This window comes from Embiotoca jacksoni, unplaced genomic scaffold (assembly GCF_022577435.1).
Source record: "Embiotoca jacksoni isolate LCO1_2020_lvr unplaced genomic scaffold, fEmbJac1.0.p SCAF_7, whole genome shotgun sequence".
NCBI lineage: Eukaryota > Metazoa > Chordata > Actinopteri > Embiotocidae > Embiotoca > Embiotoca jacksoni.
The window spans coordinates 17,864,541-17,882,724 of record NW_027185425.1 but is presented as its reverse complement, the minus strand read 5'-3'; the positions used below and the strand labels follow the sequence as shown (position 1 = coordinate 17,882,724).

General features: G+C 49.8%; 1 protein-coding gene across 3 annotated transcripts in view; it reads left to right on the top strand.

The window, feature by feature from the left end:
- Nucleotides 1-16,962, top strand: part of arid1ab (AT-rich interactive domain 1Ab) — a 57,955-nt gene extending 40,993 nt beyond the window's left edge. For 2 of the 3 annotated variants that reach the window (XM_069176942.1, XM_069176945.1), the window contains exons 5-21: nt 2,459-2,699; nt 3,472-3,561; nt 4,019-4,189; nt 4,805-4,864; nt 5,525-5,825; nt 7,167-7,312; nt 7,443-7,540; nt 7,642-7,851; nt 7,952-8,156; nt 10,110-10,242; nt 10,766-10,941; nt 11,034-11,163; nt 11,325-11,444; nt 11,887-11,983; nt 12,201-13,020; nt 13,279-13,409; nt 13,519-16,962. In XM_069176942.1, the coding sequence (XP_069033043.1) occupies nt 2,459-2,699; nt 3,472-3,561; nt 4,019-4,189; nt 4,805-4,864; nt 5,525-5,825; nt 7,167-7,312; nt 7,443-7,540; nt 7,642-7,851; nt 7,952-8,156; nt 10,110-10,242; nt 10,766-10,941; nt 11,034-11,163; nt 11,325-11,444; nt 11,887-11,983; nt 12,201-13,020; nt 13,279-13,409; nt 13,519-15,444 (5,055 nt within the window). In that variant the 3' untranslated portion in view covers nt 15,445-16,962. The remainder of the gene's footprint in view (nt 1-2,458; nt 2,700-3,471; nt 3,562-4,018; nt 4,190-4,804; nt 4,865-5,524; nt 5,826-7,166; nt 7,313-7,442; nt 7,541-7,641; nt 7,852-7,951; nt 8,157-10,109; nt 10,243-10,765; nt 10,942-11,033; nt 11,164-11,324; nt 11,445-11,886; nt 11,984-12,200; nt 13,021-13,278; nt 13,410-13,518) is intronic. The other variant, XM_069176943.1, reaches the window with a different exon arrangement.
- The last annotated feature ends 1,222 nt before the right edge of the window (nt 16,963-18,184 follow it).

The window sequence follows — 18,184 nt, the reverse complement described above, 5'->3', positions numbered from 1 at the left end:
AAGAATGTGTTCGTGCTCTCTTAGTGGCTTCGTCCATTTCATGGCTGCCCCGTGTACGTCTCCTACAGCCGTACACAGTAACACGGTGACCTCTGACCTTTCAGTGTTTCTCTCCAGTGAGCTCTGGAGCTTAGAGCTGCAGCAGAGGTGGTGGTCAGCCACTGAGCCCTCCGTCAGATGACCGGTCTTGTGATGTCTGCTCAGAAGTGGGGCGGTGCTAGCCGGGGAAAAAGTGTGTGTGTGTGTGTGTGTGTGTGTGTGTGTGTGTGTGTGTGTGTGTGTGTCAGTCAGCTGACGAGGCTGGCTGCCGGAGAAAAGGATCCCGCCACGGTTGTTGAAGCGAGGAATGTCACGCTGTTTGAACTCTGCTCTCGTTTCCAGAGCATTAAGATCTCGGTGCTCCGTGTCTCCTTCTGACCCGTTTTCTTCCATCTGTGAACATTAATTGGGCTTCAGCCAGCTGTGGAGCGTGACGCACCTCCTGCTCCGTCCTGCGCGGTTCTGGATCCGCCACGTCCCGCCTGTACGGGGTCGGGAGAGGAGGCCTGGGTTTGTGCCGTCACCGGAGTGAGCGAGAGAGGAAGAGACGAGGCAGGGCAGAGGGAACAGGGTGAGGAGGAGGAAGAGGAGGAGGGGATTCTGAATCAGCGTTCTCCTCCTGTCACTCCCTCTGGGGTTCCTCCATCAGGTCACATCCCAAAAATAGCAACGGGCGCCGTTTCAAGTGCAAAACCGCCGGCTTCGGGGCTGCAGCCAGCCTGTGAGTGTGAGATTTCTATGGGAATAGTTGGCCACCTTCCAATGAGAGCTCTTTTTTTTTTTCTTCTCCTCCCTCCTATTTTTTTTTCCCTCCTCCGATGTGACTGGCAGATGAGCTTGCATTTCTGAGCTGGAGCACATGGGCTCCATGTGAGTGGCCAGTGTGTAAACATTCACCTTCCCACAAACATAATCATCGCCGGCTGCCTCCCCACCTTCCTGCCTGTCTTTGTGTCGCAGCCAGCGAGGCTCAGTAACAACACCACATGGCACTAGAGCCGGTGCCCAGCACCAATTATTTTAACTGCCTCCTGAGATGACTCGCTTCAAATGCTTCTTTTTTTTTCTGCCCCACTTTCTCTTTGCAAGTCACACAAACAGAGTTCTCTGTGCCAAGATGGATCGTTATCAGCATTATGGGAGTGATGTGGAGTATTTTTAAAGAAGTCGCTGTAACCGGATGTATATTTGTGCTCTAACAAGGCTGGTCGGCCTGCAGGAGAGAATAACAGACACACCCCGGTGAGGGCAAAGATCGCTGTAACGCATCAGTGACTGTTTGGATTTCCACTCACTTGGTTTTGACTTTGACACGACTGTCTGAGACAGAAAGCTCTTACTCTCCTCATGCAACGATGTGCAGGAGGAAAAAATAAGAAGCCTGAATCCATTTATTTCTTCCACTTATTTTATCCTGAATGTGATTCACATTCCTCCAAACGCAGCTGCTTTCTTCACCGGCTTTTCACATTTTAGAACTCTGAGCTCACCGGGGATTATTTACATCCCTACACAAATACACACACACATATACACACACACACACACACACATACACACACACATACTGATTTGTCTCTGATATCATTTCTTACACCTGATTTCCTTCCTTTCATCAGAAGCTCACCTTCTGCAGACGTTCCAGAGTATTGTTTGATGGATGGCTCTTGCCTTATAAATGTTTTCAAAACGGTTTCAATCAGAACTGCTGAAATTGTGCATCAAATAACAATTTAGAATTAGTGTTTGGGCTTTGTGGATTTGTGATGAAAGAATGTGCCAAGAACCATAAAAATATTAACATATTTGGCTAATTAGATGGTTTCTTCTCTTCTGGCTCCGCTTGGCTATCGTTTCCACTGCGATGGCAGTTCGTGAACCCGGTTAGCATTAAGGTTTGCTCAGACCACTCTGAAAGGCGGACCAATCAGGGACCTGTGGGTGTGGCTAAGTGCGACGAGGTTGAAGTAGTTCCAACAATGGTAGCGGTGGTCGAGTTTCAGTGCACAACATACAGTATTCGGTGGTCAGTGCTGATTGGTTAAAGGCTACTCTAGTAATTTAAATATTAGCCTGATGTCTACTACCCATTAGGACCAGAAACAATCCTCCAAAGAGCGTGTCCAGGTCCATATATTCACACAGGGAATTTCAGTTTGACAATACCAGGCGAGGTTTTCCTCATAAAGAAAGAAGAAATGAACTCGGTAATATTCAAAGCCATCAGTTTAGTCCAGGGGTCTCCAACCTTTTTTTCCTCTGAGAGCTATTTTGACAAAATGAGCATTTATTTACTTACCTGAGACGACACGTTATTCATTTAGAAGCAAAATCCACAAATGAAACCCGCAAATATACTTCTTTCTTTTCCCATAAAAACCCGTCACTCACCTGCGTCATGTTGTGCTTCTTCTTGCAGGACCTGTCCGGCTCCATCGACGACCTGCCCACCGGTACGGAGGGCGCCCTGAGCCCGGGCGTCAGCACCTCGGGGGTGTCCAGCAGTCAGGGCGAGCAGAGCAACCCGGCGCAGTCTCCCTTCTCCCCGCACACTTCGCCCCACCTGCCGGGCATCCGCGGGCCCTCGCCATCACCCGTGGGCTCCCCGGCCAGCGTCACCCCTTCACGCACCGGCCCTCTCTCCCCCGCTGCTGTGCCAGGTAAACACAGTCCTGTTAGAGGTATACATCCCCAAACTGGCCTACTTCATCATATGCAAGATTTTTTTTCAGTTATACATTGAAATATTTAGTCACACACACACAAAAAAACAGTTGGCAGCTTAGATTTTTTTTTTTTTTCAGGTGTTCAATTTAAATAGAATTGAAAGGGTCTCAAGTTTATTTTCTAAAATTCAGCAAAATACAGGAAAAAAAATAACATAAATAACAAACAAGAAGATAAACAAAAGAAAAAGTTTATGAATTTTGAAGGGAGGAAAAAAGGTTGCTGAATATTTACAGGAAAATAGCCCAAAATATTTGACATTATAAAACAACTGAAAGAAATCTGAGGCTGCATCATTTTAGAAAAATATTTGCTAACAAATTCTAAACAACAAAAGTAATTTCAACCCTCTTTGTCGTCTCGTCTTCGGTATACTGAGCCGGATGGCCGTCTGACACGTTGAGTGAACCAACAGGAGACAGATTTAGAGTTTTAATTCCAAACTCAATACAACAGATCACATTTGTAATTCATGAAGCCACTTGCCAGACGGGAACATTAAGTTTCTCCTAACGTGATTCGAGTAAACCATCCGGCGGCAGAGAAGTGTAAGAGGCAGCCAAACAGGACACTGTCATAGTCCTTGTTTTATTATCTTGGATGTGATTGGCTGGCGCTCGTTTTCAGGTCAGCATGTTAAAGTTTAAGAACAAGTAGAGGTTGTAAATAACGACGGCCTCCCTGATCCTCTGCGTGTCACTGCAGGTAATCAGATGCCGCCGCGGCCGCCCAGCGTCCAGTCGGACAGCATCATGCACTCTTCCATGAACCAGTCAGCCATGGGCCAGGACAGGGGTGAGTGCAGAGGCAGCTCGCTCCTTAACAAACTCCTCTTCTCCTCAGTGGCCGGCAGCACCGCGCTCCACGTCCTCAGCAGCTTTCAAGTGTGATTGTTTGCATTTGTATGCGTTCCTCCCCGCTGTAAACGCTCCCCCAGGCTGCACCTTTAAATAAGAATGTGTTTGTAGTCTGCTCGGCAGGTCAAATGAGGGGAGCAGCAGACAGACGTGCTGTGCTGCTGTGCACTTGTAAGGAAGTAAAGAGCGAATTTCTTAACACAGGGACATAATGTGTTATGTAAGCCAACGTTTAACAGATGCACAGTTGTTGTTGTTTTTTTTTCCACGAGGTGTTTTACAAATGATGAAATATGCATCGAATGTTTACTACTGTTATTGTTACTTTGTTGTTACAACGACAAAAACCCTTCCAGTGTGCATCTTGACTGACGTTCCCTCCCGTTCGCCTCCAGTGTACATGCGTAACCCTCAGATGCCTCCTTACGGGTCCCCTGGACAACCTGGCTCCGCCTTATCTCCACGCCAGTCTTCGGGAGGCCAGATGCATGGTGGGATGGGACCTTATCCCCAGAACAATACCATGGGAAACTACGGCCCTCAGGGGGCCCAGTACGGCCCACAAGGTGAGGCATCAGGGTGGAAGTGTTGAGTTATTATTGTTATTGAAGGGCCGTCAACGCTGGTTAACAACTGAGCCCCACTGGTGTATCGGCTGGCCGATATTGGGCAATCACAGTTGGGTTATTATCGCGTATCATGTATATTTTGACCGATATTTTACAGAACAGAACGTTGTAAAGGATGGGTAGGAGTTTATAAGGGAGTTATATATCATTTTTAAACTCCCAGTGAAGTTTACCGTTTGTTTTTGTTTGTTTACTGAGTGTGGATGATAAACTGTAAAATATCTGCCTTCTCTACAAATCTTTGCTCCAAGTGTCATAAATTGTTTAATAACCACATTTCAGGGATCGTTGGAAAGAAATGTGTGGTCATATATACTGTTTGTACCGAATCTCAGCCATGTATAAATTCAGTCTTCCCCCTTTGTGAAAGAGACCAAATGTGATCGCGCTCATAGAACTGCTGTTACGTCCAGTAACTACCATGTTATTTACTTTGTTCCTGTGCACCCCTTTTATTTTCAGCTAAGTGTGAGAGTCGCTAATGCATTTTTGTGTCACTAAAGATTGTGCTGATTTGTCTGTTTCTCTGCTGCGTGTCTCTGTTTCATTAAGGGCGGGGCTTTGACTCGGCTCACACTGACACGCACGCAGCAGAACAGAAGGTGGACACAGGTGAACATTACTTGAGTTGATGATGACTACACTTGTTATGTGACTGTGAAAAAAAGCGCCAGGCTGTCTGCCCCGGGGAAACGCACAATATCACAATGTTTTTACTCGTAATATCGATATCGGCCATAAAAATCTAGTATCTTTCTAGTAGTATTAACAAACTATTATGGGAGAGATGAGAGTGCAGAGATGAGTGCTGCTCTCTGCTTTGTCATATCATACCATTTTTTTTTGTTTTTTTTTTGAAATCCTAAAAATATTATGAATGAGCTTACAGTTGTCGTCCCGCGACCATCACAGTTTCGAAGATAACCCAGATTCTGAAAGCGGCTTTGAAGTTTCCCTCTCACTTCATATATTTATGAAATTATATCACTTCACTTTGAAGTCTCAGATGGTTTCTGTGGGCTTTGAAGAAGTTGTGCTATGAGTCATAGCAGCGAGCAGCGGGGGCCAGATAAAGGCCGCTTCATCAGGCTGCTTGTCAGAACAGGCAGCAGCAGCGGAGGTAAATTTAGAGCCGGACTGGTGCGACTCTGAATCTCGTCAGGCAGCTTTCTCTGTTTCTCTCACAGCCGGATGGTGTGAAGCACTGTGAGGGAAAGCATCCTGATATCGTCATAAGACTTGAGCCTAAATGTCCATCTGTGACTCTTGCAGGTTATCCCAGGCAGCCCGGCTACACGGGGATGCCCAACGCCAACTACCCCAGCGGCCCCGGCATGGGAGGCTCCATGAACCCCATGCCCGGTCAGGGCAGCGGGGCTCCGTACGGAGGCATGCCTCCTGGCAGGATAGTTCCCGGGCAGATGGCTGTCCGGCCCTACGGCCCCGGCATGGCCTCCAACATGGCCGGCATGCCTCCTCAGGTGGCCTCCGGCATGTGCCCCCCTCCGGGCATGAACAGGAAGGACGGTGGCCCCTCCATGCACCACGGACCCACAAACTCCATACACAACAGGTGGGTACTGCTGCAGTGTCTAAATGAGACCCGAGGGAGCAGTAGACCGTCGAGGGTCCAGTCCCGACAGGAAATCTTGCGATCGCAATAATACACTCAAATTTAATCAATCTTCACAATATTTGGAGGAGCTCTTTTTTTTTTTTTTAATTCCTGCAATTTTTCTGCAACAAAATGTTGTCAGCAGAAATTGTGCTGAAAGTATTACGGCATAAAGTAAGTCCTTTCAAACAAAACTCCCTTAATTAACAAAAATAAATCCTCATTTGCCATCAGAAAGGCTCCGCTCCTGTTTTCATCACCAAATAAAACCAGAACGACGGGGTTTGCGGTAAATGTGGCCTTCACAATAAAATTTTGTAATCAAATGCTTTTTATCGATGGAAGTGATTACATACTGCTGTATGCACAAAACATTTTATACAGACATCAACTTGTAAGAGACTGCAGTTTGTTTGTGTGCATACAGTAGGCCTGTGTTCACGTAACATGAATTAAACAACATCTACAGCTCTTATTTTGACAGCAGATGAAGCCTTCGTTTTCTATATTGCAGTCACAGACTTTCTGTTCTGTAAAGTTGTGTCACTTTCAAGATTTCTTTTGTAACTTGTAACTACATGGTTCTCTAAGTTTAAATAGATAAAAATGATAAGATCAAAAGTATTTCTGTGACGGGCAGCATGATTATTATCACAGGAAGTGATTACATATTTATTCCTTTATCAGGTAGTGTTAAAAAAATGTTGTTTGCATTTTTATTTCTTGATTTTTTTTTTCAAGTTCCCGCAATTTTACGCAAAAAAACTCACTTGCAACTCTGCAAATTACATCGCAATTTCATAAAACAATTTGCCGCAAAATCAAATATTTTTGATGTCAACGATCACAAAAAAACAACCCTCTGTGAAGTCCTGGAGGGTCTGGAGTGTCAGTACAACCTAGTACATTAAGAGCGTCTCCTCTTTTCGCTGACTGTGTCCTTGCTCGTATCAGCCGGTGGTGTGACCATGAAAAATGATTGGGTGCTTCCCACGTGCCAGCCGGTCTGCTGGGTGTTTTTGGTGCCTGAGCTGCAGAGTTAGTGGCAGTAGACCAAACACTTAACTTTGGGAGAAAAAAAAAAAAACACAAACATGTAGAGAATGAGAGGAGATGGTCTCTCATTCCTCCCATGTCAGGATGCCAGCTCAGCCTACGGAGCGCCACTCGTGGGCTTCGCACTAATCACACGACGTGCAGAGTTTCCTGCAAAATAATCAGAGCGAGAATGAATGCAAGAAGTTTTATTTCTCAGGGTTTCTTTACGACTATGATGCACTTTTATCGTCTTGTCTCCAGGCCGCCCGGCTACCCGAACATGTCCCAGGGCATGATGGGAACAGGCTCTCCGTACGGCCCAGGCATGAACAGCATGCACGGTATGATGAACCAGGGAGGGCCCGGGCCTTATCCGATGGGAGCGAGCATGCCCAACAACACCCCCGGTGAGTATGAGATCCACTGCAGCCCCAAATTAGCTGCTTGTTGTACAACTGTCGGCCTGCAAGTTTAGTCCATAAAATGCTTTTATAGACTTGTAATCTTTTATTTTTATGCCCTCCTATTAACACCAAGGAATGGCTCCCAGTTCGGAGTTTGGCATGGAGAAGATGACCCCGGCCCCGAAAATGAACAACAAAGTGGAAGGGACTCCCAAGCCGGAGTCTAAAAAGGTAAAAAGTCAACAAGATTACAGTCTTGTTCCTCATTTAATGTTTTTTTTTTTTCTTTCTTTTCCCCAATCTCACGATTTTCCTACATTATCGTCTTACAGAAGTCGAGCTCTTCCACCACCACTAATGAGAAGATCACTCGTCTGTACGAGCTCGGCCCGGAGCCAGAGAGGAAGATGTGGGTGGACCGGTACCTGGCCTTCGCCGAGGAGAAGGCCATGGGCATGAACAACCTGCCCGCCGTGGGCCGCAAGCCTCTCGACCTCTTCAGGCTCTACGTGTCCGTCAAAGAGATCGGCGGCCTCACGCAGGTACGTCCGGATACGTCACCTGAATCTGACGCCTTTTCTACTTGCTCCCGTGTGCATCTCTCTGAGCCTCCTCCTTCCTTTTTTTTTTTTCGCCCACCAGGTGAACAAGAACAAGAAGTGGCGGGAGCTGGCCACCAACCTGAACGTGGGCACGTCGAGCAGCGCCGCCAGCTCGCTCAAGAAACAGTACATCCAGTGTTTGTACGCCTTCGAGTGCAAGATCGAGCGCGGCGAGGACCCGCCTCCGGACTTCTTCAACACGGACACCAAAAAGAACCAGCCCAAGATCCAGCCGCCGAGCCCAGGTGAGCGCCGCCGCCGCCGCCGCCCCGCGCCACCTGCTCGCCTCTTGTTTCCCCCTTTCTGATTTAAACTGCTCTCCAATGAGTGGAGCCTTATTTTCCGTTTTCCCTCTTCTCCCTTGGGTGCGGTGTGGACTCCGTGCAATTCATCACATCCTCGCTGCTCTGTTTGCTTCACATCATCTGCCTATAAACTAGTGTGTTTTATTGTAGCCCATTAATTGCGGCGTTAAAAGCCGATCGCAGACCGTCGTTTGTCACCTTCTGTAGGAGCTGCCGTCCTGCATAAATCACAGCGTGTATCGGGGGAAACGAACGTAGCTGTAAGTCACAGAAGTACGGCGCTTCCTCCGGACAGTTCCATGCACTCAGGGACGGAGCGGGGGGACAGAGAGGGGGGACGGGGAGGGGGAAGTTACTCCCTGGCATTTGCACAGCACATGACAAAAAGACTTGTCCTTTCAGACTCCCATCTTTTTTCTCTTTTTTTTTTTTTTTTGTGCTCGCAGCGACGCCGCCAGCATGCCGAAATCATTCAATGGACTCTGATTGTCGGGTAAAAGTCGGCGTATAAACTGACAAGTCAGGATCACGTTGTCGCTCGTTGTTTGTTTGTTTTTTTTGGAGGGAACTGCCAGGAAGCAAACCGCACCAGGAGCGACCACGTGGCGCTTTTTCAGTCTGGCCCGAGACCCAGGCTGTCAGACACGGGGCACTGAGTCAGCGCCGGGGTGTTGTTACAGGAGACATCAGGGTGCTTGTCAGCTGGCATCAGCCCCTCTAGTTAGTACAGAGGAAGAGCCGGGGTGGGTGGGGGGTGCGGGGTGGGGGAGGGGGTGGGGGGCACGAGGTGATTTGGCGATAGCGATGCTCCGTCAGCGGCGTGTCCTCGCTGCCTGGTTGCCTGGCCCAGGGCTACAGCGGCACGGCAACGCTCCCTGGAGATTAGTGCTGAGCCAGAAATGATGAATGGGGGGTGGGGGGGTGGGGGGGATGTGTGTAAAAGTCACACGATTCTCTCTCTCTCTCTCTCTCTCTCTGAATACCATGCTATATTTTTTTTCCATCCTTACGAGATCCTCCCCCTCCTCCTCCTCCCTTCATCTTTAGCAGAGGGAAATCCCTGCCCAGGGGGAGGGGGGAGGGAGGGGAGCCAGTTAATGTCTGTGTGTGTGTGAGAGCGAAAGAAGCGAGAGGGTGATGTGAGAAAATGTGAATAACTGTGACCTGCCGGTGACCCCGCTGTTGTGTGTGTGTGTGTGTGTGTGTGTGTGTGTGTGTGTGTGTGTGTGTGTGTGTGTGTGTGTGTGTGCGTGCGTGCGTGCGTGCGTGCGGCAGTTTAATGAATGGGAACCTGTGACTCATCAGACTGGCGTGTTAATAGTGAGAAGTCCTGAGCTGTTATAAGTTAAGGATGAGCGCTACTATGACACAAACACACACACACACACACACACACACACGTGCATAATACACAACAAAAACAAACTATCACTCACTCGCGTGCACACGTACGTCGCTGGCTGTCTCCCGTCTCTGCAGGCCAGGCTGTAATCTGTCAGAGTCGGTGGGTTTAGATCATTGTTTCCTGGTGACTCCCGGAGCCCAGCGGTGGTGGAGGGGGGGAGAGGGGGGTCCTGGCATGCTGCGATGAGCTCGAGGATTCACAATTTTTTTTGCTGGCTGTGCACTCAAAAAGCCAGTCAGCTTGACACAAACTGTTCCCTCGGTGCTGCGCTCGGGAATGTCTTAATGGGATTTTGGGATCGCCAAAAGCAGCGTGTTCCTCAACACCCCCCCCCCCCCCCCCCCCCCAGCAGCGCTCGGCCTCATCATCCCGCCTCACTACCGACGATCAACTCTCACCTTTATTCCTCTCTTCGCAATCAGATGGCTCGATTGTTGTGTTGCCGCCATCGGCTCTCACCGTGTGTCTCCGTTGGTGTTGTTTTGCAGCTGGATCCGGATCCCTGCAAGGACCCCAGACTCCGCAGTCCACCAGTAGTTCGATGGCAGAGGGGGGAGACCTGAAGCCCCCCACCCCGGCCTCCACCCCGCACACGCAAATGCCTCCAATGCCCGGCGTCAGGTACGACTTTCAGAAAGCCCCAGCATCGTGTTTCTGTGGCGGTCGTAGTATCAGGAGTCCTCACGATAAACTGAAACCGGATCATCGCAGCAAGAAATATGATCCAGCAAACAGGAAGATGTGCTTTTAAGTTCTGTAATGATGAGTCGTGTTCGGATGTACACACAACCGCCCGACTGGACACCAGTTCAACACTCGTTGTACATGGACACAGTTTTTAAAACGCTGCAACGGATTGATGCAAAACGACACTTGATAATCATTTTATTTTGAAAACAAAACTGTTGCATCTGATATAAATATTTAAATGTTTTAAGTTTCCATGGTTTTTAGAGGGTCTGTCACGTCTTGAACTCATGATGCTTCATGCGTTTTGGGTGCCAGGCCTAATTAGTAGAGGCAAGACACCAAAACATTCAAAGTCAGAAAACATGTAGGAGGCCCCAATAGATTCTAATTAAAAAAATAATATTTTAAAAAGAGAAAATCACATTTGACTAACAAGCCACCTGCTCTCCTACAGGAGTAGTGTTAATCTGCAGGACCCCTTCGCCGATGGCGGAGACCCAGCCTTCTCCAGAAGGAACGCCATGACTCCCAACTCTCAGGGCTTCCAGCCCGGGATGGGCGGCCCGGAGATGATGGGGCGGATGGGTCCCTACGAGGCCTCCAAGGACCCCTTCGGAGGCATGAGGAAAGGTGAGCGTCTGTCACAGCCACCAGATCAGATTCTGTAGGACTTCCGTTAGAGCTAAAACTGACAATACTCTGTTTATTTTGTGTTTTTTAAGCTGGAGAACAGTTCATGCCGCCGGGCCCCAACAGTGGAATGGCGGAGCAGTACAACAGAGGCCCACCGGGCCCAATGGCCAACATGCAGATGGGCCAGAGGCAACAGTACCCATATGGATATGACCGAAGGTAAACATACATTATTCTCCAAGACGCTGAAATATCTTCAGAATTATGGCGAAACATAAATAAAGGCATGAGACTGGGATCAGACGTGCACTATTTCAGCATCCTTACCTGTATCTGAATAAATCAAATCAGCTGACGATTGCTGTCGGTTGGGTTCACAGACAGGAGCCAGGTATGGGCCCTGACGGCACCATGGGACCAGGAGCTCCTCAGCCCAACATGATGCCTTCTGGAGCGGACACAGGGATGTACTCGCCGAGCCGTCCTCCACCACAGCAACGGTCAGTACCCCTCAGTACCCTTCAGTACCTCTCAGTACCCCTCAGTACCTCTCAGTACCCCTCAGTACCCCTCAGTACCTCTCAGAACCTCTCAGTACCCCTCAGTACCTCTCAGTACTTCTCGGTACCCCTCGGTACCCCTCAGTACCCTTCAGTACCTCTCAGTACCCCTCAGTACCCCTCAGTACCTCTCAGTACCTCTCAGTACTTCTCGGTACCCCTCAGTACCCTTCAGTACCTCTCAGTACCCCTCAGTACCCCTCAGTACCCCTCAGTACCTCTCAGTACCTCTCAGGGCACGGACGGGTCTGTATTATCAGAGATGGGTGTTTGAAAGCATTTGACCAGTGAGATCATGATTCACTACAGATTTATTCTCAAAGTTGATAAAGTTTCACAGTGAAAGAAGTGTATTAATGTGAAGTTTTGTTGTTGTTTTCAGGCATGACTCTTATCCAAATCAGTACCCTGGCCAAGGAGCGCCCCCTGGTGGCCCGTACCCGAATCAACAGCCAGGAATGTTTCCACAGCAGCAACCGGTGAGAACATTTTGTTCAGCATTCAGAGTTCTCTCGACCAACGTCATTCCTCTTCTTTAACATCAAACTGATTAAATCCGCCTTTTATTGTATGTGTCTGAAGTAAATTTTCCCGATTGTGCTGCCTTCCAACCGAACAGACGCTTGAACTGTTCCTGAACTTACTGAAGGAAAATACTCGGTCGCTAACACGAAGCTGAATGTTGTCTGCCCTCAGAACTACAAGCGTCCTGTCGAGGGAGGGTACGGTCCTCCAGCCAAGCGCCATGAGGGAGAGATTTACAACGTTCCTTACAGCGGTCAGCAGCAGCCAGGACCGCAGCCCTCGGGGCCCCAGGGCCAGCAGGACATGTATAACCAGTACAATGCGTACCCTGGAGGGGACCGCAGACCACCAGGCCCACAGAACCAGTTCCCCTTCCCTTTCGGACGGGAGCGAGGGCCGTCGTCCGCCGGCCCCAATTCCCAGTCTCCTATGCCTCCCCAGATGATGACCAGCCCCATGCCTTCGGGTCCCGACGGCCCCCAGGGCCCAATGTGGCAGGGCCGCAATGAGATGGGCTATCCCAACTATCCCAACCGACAGGGACCTCCTGTACCGGGCCAGGGTCCCGGCTACCACGGCATGAACCGCTCAGAGGAGATGATGCCATCAGACCAGCGCATGAACCACGAGGGGCCGTGGCCCGGACACGTCAACCAGCGGCAGCCGCCGTTCGGTCCCGCCGGGTCCGGACCGCCCATGACCAGACCCCTGCCCTCCACCTACCAGACTTCCCAGAACCACATTCCTCAGGTGTCGAGCCCAGCGCCCATGCCGCGTCCCATGGAAAGCAGGACGTCGCCCAGCAAGTCGCCCTACATGCATCCTGGCATCAAGGTGCAGAAAGCGGGCCCTCCAGTGCCCGCCTCCCACATCGGCCAGGCCCCCGTGCAGCAACCCATGATCCGGCGAGATGTGGCCTTCCCGCCGGGCTCCCTGGAGGCGTCCCAACCCCACCTCAAACCCCGCAGGCGGCTCACCGTCAAAGACATCGGTACGAAACTTTTACCTTCGTCCTCGGATCAATAAATTGTAGTCTGACAATCGACAGATGACAGGTGACCGTCAGCTGTTCGATTGTTCTCACCGTGCTTTCAGAAAGCTGCTTAAAGTCGTTTTTCAGACACTCGCTTGAGACTTAAACAAACTCCAAACACCGCTTGAGATCAGCGAAGCTCTGCCTGTTGTTTATAGCGGTGATAACTGATCCTGATCACTTTGGCTCCCATTTATTCCGTCTTTGTCTCCACAGGTACTCCTGAGGCTTGGAGAGTAATGATGTCACTAAAGTCAGGCCTGTTAGCTGAAAGCACCTGGGCCTTGGACACCATTAACATTTTACTGTACGACGACAATAGCATTACTACTTTCAACCTGTGCCAGGTGAGTTCAACCAACCCACTGCTGTCGGCACGTTTGCTCCTTGACTCGTCCGCTCTCGTGGTGTCGAGCGTTCAGGGCTGATCCTGTGATTTGCTCTTTGGTTTCGCAGCTACCTGGTTTCTTGGAGCTGGTGGTGGAGTACTTCAGACGCTGCCTCATCGAGATCTTCGGCATCTTGAAGGAGTACGAAGTAGGAGACCCCGGCCAGCGCACCCTAATAGACCCCAACGCAGCGGAGGACTCGGATGACGAAATCCCCATTCCTGAGGGCGAGGACATGGACACGGACGAGGAGGACGAGGAGGACGAAGAGGTAGAGGAAGCCAAGACCAATGCCGACACCTCCTCGCTGGTCCAGGTGAAAGTGGAGGAGGAGAGCTCCCAGAAAGATAAGTCTTCAGAGGATGAGGAAGAGGAGAAGGAAAGGGAGTCCTCTACCAAGGAAGCCAATAGCTCTACCTCAGGGTCCTCCCAGGACTCCAACCTCCACTCGGAAAAGCCCAAGCAGGCTAGCAAGTTTGATAAACTTCCCATCAAGGTGGTGCGGAAGAAGAACCCCTTCCTGTTGAACCACTTGTCCAAGCTCGGGCAGCGGCAGAGCTTCGACAGCGGCCTGATACACTGGAGCATCGGTGGTGGCGACACTACTGAGCACATCCAGACCCACTTCGAGAGCCGGATGGAGCTTCTCAAGCAGCGGAAACGCCCGCCAGCAGCCACCGAGAGCCGCAAGAAGGTCCAGGCGATCGGGACGGCCGCAGAAAACCAAGACAAATCCAAGTCCGGCGGGGAGGACAAGGCCCGACAGCAGCCGGCCCAGTCCTCTGAACCTCACAAGTCTCCGGCGGAGAAGACCCCACCTCCTCCTCTTCCCATTGGCGCGCCGGTCACTGCCACCATCGACGATGTACTATCTGCCCGCCCGGGGTCGGTCACAGAGGAAGTGGTTCGCGGATGTGCTGAGGAGCAGAAGGAGAACGGCAAGTACCTGTTCAGCATCAACCCGGAGCTCCAGAGCCGCCGCAACATCAAGATCCTGGAAGACGAGCCTCACAGCAAGGACGAGACGCCGCTCAGCACCCTGTCGGACTGGCAGGACTCTCTAGCCCGGCGCTGCATCTGCGTTTCCAACATCGTGCGGAGCCTCTCCTTCGTCCCCGGCAACGACCTGGAGATGTCGAAACACCCGGGCCTCCTGCTGCTGCTGGGCCGCCTGGTGCTGCTCCACCACAGGCACCCCGAACGCAAACAGGCGCCGGTCACCTACGAGAAGGAGGAGGAGGAAGACGAGGGCGTGAGCTGCGAGAGAGACGAGTGGTGGTGGGACTGCCTCGAGGTGTTGAGGGAGAACTGCTTGGTCACTCTGGCCAACATCTCGGGCCAGCTGGACCTTTCTATCTACCCGGAGAGTATATGCCTGCCGCTGCTGGACGGCCTGCTCCACTGGGCCGTGTGCCCTTCGGCGGAGGCCCTGGACCCCTTCCCCACGCTGGGGCCGCACAGCTCCCTTTCGCCCCAGAGACTGGTCCTCGAGACCCTCAGCAAGCTCAGCATCCAGGACAACAATGTCGACCTCATTCTGGCAACGCCGCCCTTCAGCCGTCTGGAGAAGCTCTACGGCTCGCTGGTGCGCCTCGTCGGCGAGCGCAAGGTGGCCGTGTGCCGGGAAATGGCGGTCGTCCTGCTGGCTAACTTGGCCCAGGGCGACAGCCTGGCGGCGCGGGCCATCGCCGTGCAGAAAGCCAGCGTGGGGAACCTACTGGGCTTCCTGGAGGACAGCTTAGCGGCCACGCAGTACCAGCAGAGCCAGAGCTCCCTGCTACAAATGCAGGGCGGGCCCCAGTTTGAGCCCACGAGCGTGGACATGATGCGGCGGGCGGCGCGCGCCCTGCACGCCCTGGCGAAGGTAGAAGAAAACCACTCGGAGTTCACGTTGTACGAGTCGCGGCTACTGGACATCTCGGTGTCCCCGCTTATGAACTCTCTGGTGTCCCAAGTAATCTGTGACGTACTGTTTCTGATTGGCCAGTCATGACAGCCGTGGGGAGGTTTCAGCTCTGCCTCTTTCCGTTCCCCCTCAACCTCCTTTTTTTTTGTGCGTGTGTGTGTGCGTGCGCATGTGTGTGTGTCTGTTGCGCGTGAGTGAAAAGAGCAAAAACTGACTGTCCTTTGTTTTTTGTTTTGTTTTTTTATTTATGCAAAATCACCTCGGATTCCACTGTCTTTCTACCCCTGCTTCTCACTAAAGGAAGGAATATCATGAAGTAGCTGTGGATTTTAAAAAGCGTCTGAAGCGGAAAGATTCTGGCCGTTAACGAAGAGCAGATTGGGACCCAGGAATAGGACAGAGTGCGCTGCCCGGCGGAAAAGGACTTGTTTTTTAATGAAAAGAAAAAAAAAATCTCCGGAGAAAAAAAACAAAAAAAAAAAACGAAAAAAACTGTAACCAAAGTTGCTGTCTCGTTTACAGTGAGTTTGGGGGATACGTGCGCTCGCTCCCCTTCGCGGGGTCGGCGGGGGGGAGCGACGGCGCAGACTAAAACAATATTATGGTTCATGTTTGGAGGCGACATAGACTCACGGACTGTGGTGTGGTATAATTGCTGTAACTCTGGATGCTATATACTCAGCCCCACAGGAACCACACTATTGGCTGTGAACAGACATCTGTCATGGGAGGCCTGTGCAGTAGATTGTAGGACTTTTTTCTGTACTGTACACCTTAAAAAACTGTAAACATACTGTAATAATACTGTTTCACACTGAGATACGCTGGCTTGGCAGCAAACTGTAGTTTTTAAACAGTTTTAGTTAATGTCGAGAGAGAAAAACGGCTTTCCCCCCAAAGTATGGTGAACCTACAACACCCCGACCTCTTCTCTTTGTCCCTTGATTGTATGACTTGACCCTTATATTAAAAAGTCACCTCTTTAGGACTGGTCCTCAACTCTAGATGCAGTCCGAGCTGCAGTGTATATACGATGTTGTACATGAACACTTCTCTCTCTCTCTCGCTCTTTTTTCTCGACTTCTGTTGCTCTTCACCATTTTTAATCTTTGACGAGTCCCCCCCCCCCAATCAAGTACGCCATGTGATTACTTGAGGCCCCGCCCCTTACCGTTATCCCCCCCTCTCCCTCCCTCCCTCCCTCCCTCCCCCCCCCCACCCCGTACCGCGCTCCGGGGTGGGTGTTTAGCTGCTGTCCAACGCCATCCCCAACAAACAACGACTTCAACTTTCAGTTCGTCTCTCCGGTCCGGGTGTAGAGAATATTCACAGAAAAAAAAAATCACGGTTTCCATTTTGAGCTCCTTCATAAATGACAAACTAGAACTTGATGAAGAAACCAGTTTAATTTTGTTTATTTTGTTTATTTTTTTTTTTTTTCCAGTGATGCGGATTCTGCATATTTGTATTTCAGATGATGTAGCTAAAAACTTGATGTAAATTCCTCTTTTTTCCTTTTTTTTGGCTTAATGAATATCATTTATTCAGTATGAAATCTTTATACTATATGTTCCACGTGTTAAGAATAAATGTACATTAAATCTTCGTAAGACGTTTGCTGTGGATTTATTTACTGGTCCCCGTCCGGTCGAGGAGGCGGCGGATGCAGCGTGGAGTCGTTGGTACGGAGGCGCTGGGATGTTCCCGCCCAACGTTTGTTTCACGTGACGCTGCGCGTCGACTTCTGAGACCGAGGAAATGTCGTCGTGCCGACAAAAAGCGGCGGGTTTCATTTGGATGGTGGAAAATTAGAAGAAGAAAAACTGCGTGTTCGTTTGATCCCCAGAAGACAGAATAATGCATTTTGGGAGATATTTTTTCTTCATTGTAGCTGTACATGAAAATAGCATCCGTGAAAACCAAACACGGGCAGCGCGAGCTAAATGTGGCAGCAGCTGGATTTTCAAAGTCTGCCGCAACCTCTTGATGTGGTTTTACTTAGTTACGTTTTATTTATTCAGGAAGTCTCACTGAGATCTCTTTTACAGATGTGAGAGAGACGTGAACATAAAGTGAAGTCATCGCTACCTTTTTTTTTTCACAGCGCCGGTGAGATGCTTCGAGGCAGCGGATCCCCTGAAGTCACCCGGAGGACCGGCGCGTCCCGGAGTCCGCTCGTACGTCACCTCGTATGTAACGCAGCCTCGGGAGACCTAAAGGGTCACTAAACCTGTCAACTCCGACTTGCCTTCATTTCTACTCTCTAGATCTTGTATATTTCCCACGATGCAGCTGCTCAGCATTTGACCTCGCAGGTCTTCTAAATTTGGACAATATTGCATATTAATGTAAATATAAAGATGTTTTTTGTTTATTGTCCACACTGACATCAGCGCATTGAAACAAGGAAAGTTTACTGGAATAGAAATAACTAAATATATATAAAATAAGACAAAAACAAACCATTTATAACCCCCAAGTCTCTTTTTCTGCCTTATATTGTGTAAATATGTCCTATTGACCAACATATACGCTGATACAGAAACAAAACAAAAGATATATATATATATATATATATATATATATATATATATATATATATATATATATACACAGAGAGAGAGGGAGAGATATTTGTATCTGACAGGCCGATATTGGCAGATAACTCCATCGGGCTCTTCTCTCTCTACTTTTTGTGAGATCATCCTGCCAGTTTGTCTTGCAGGCTTTCTTTTGCTGTTTTTATTTTTATTGTGGTCAGGGGTGGTACGGTGGCGCACTGTTGCCTCAGAAAGAAAGTTGGGGCCTTTCTGTGCAGTTTGCATGT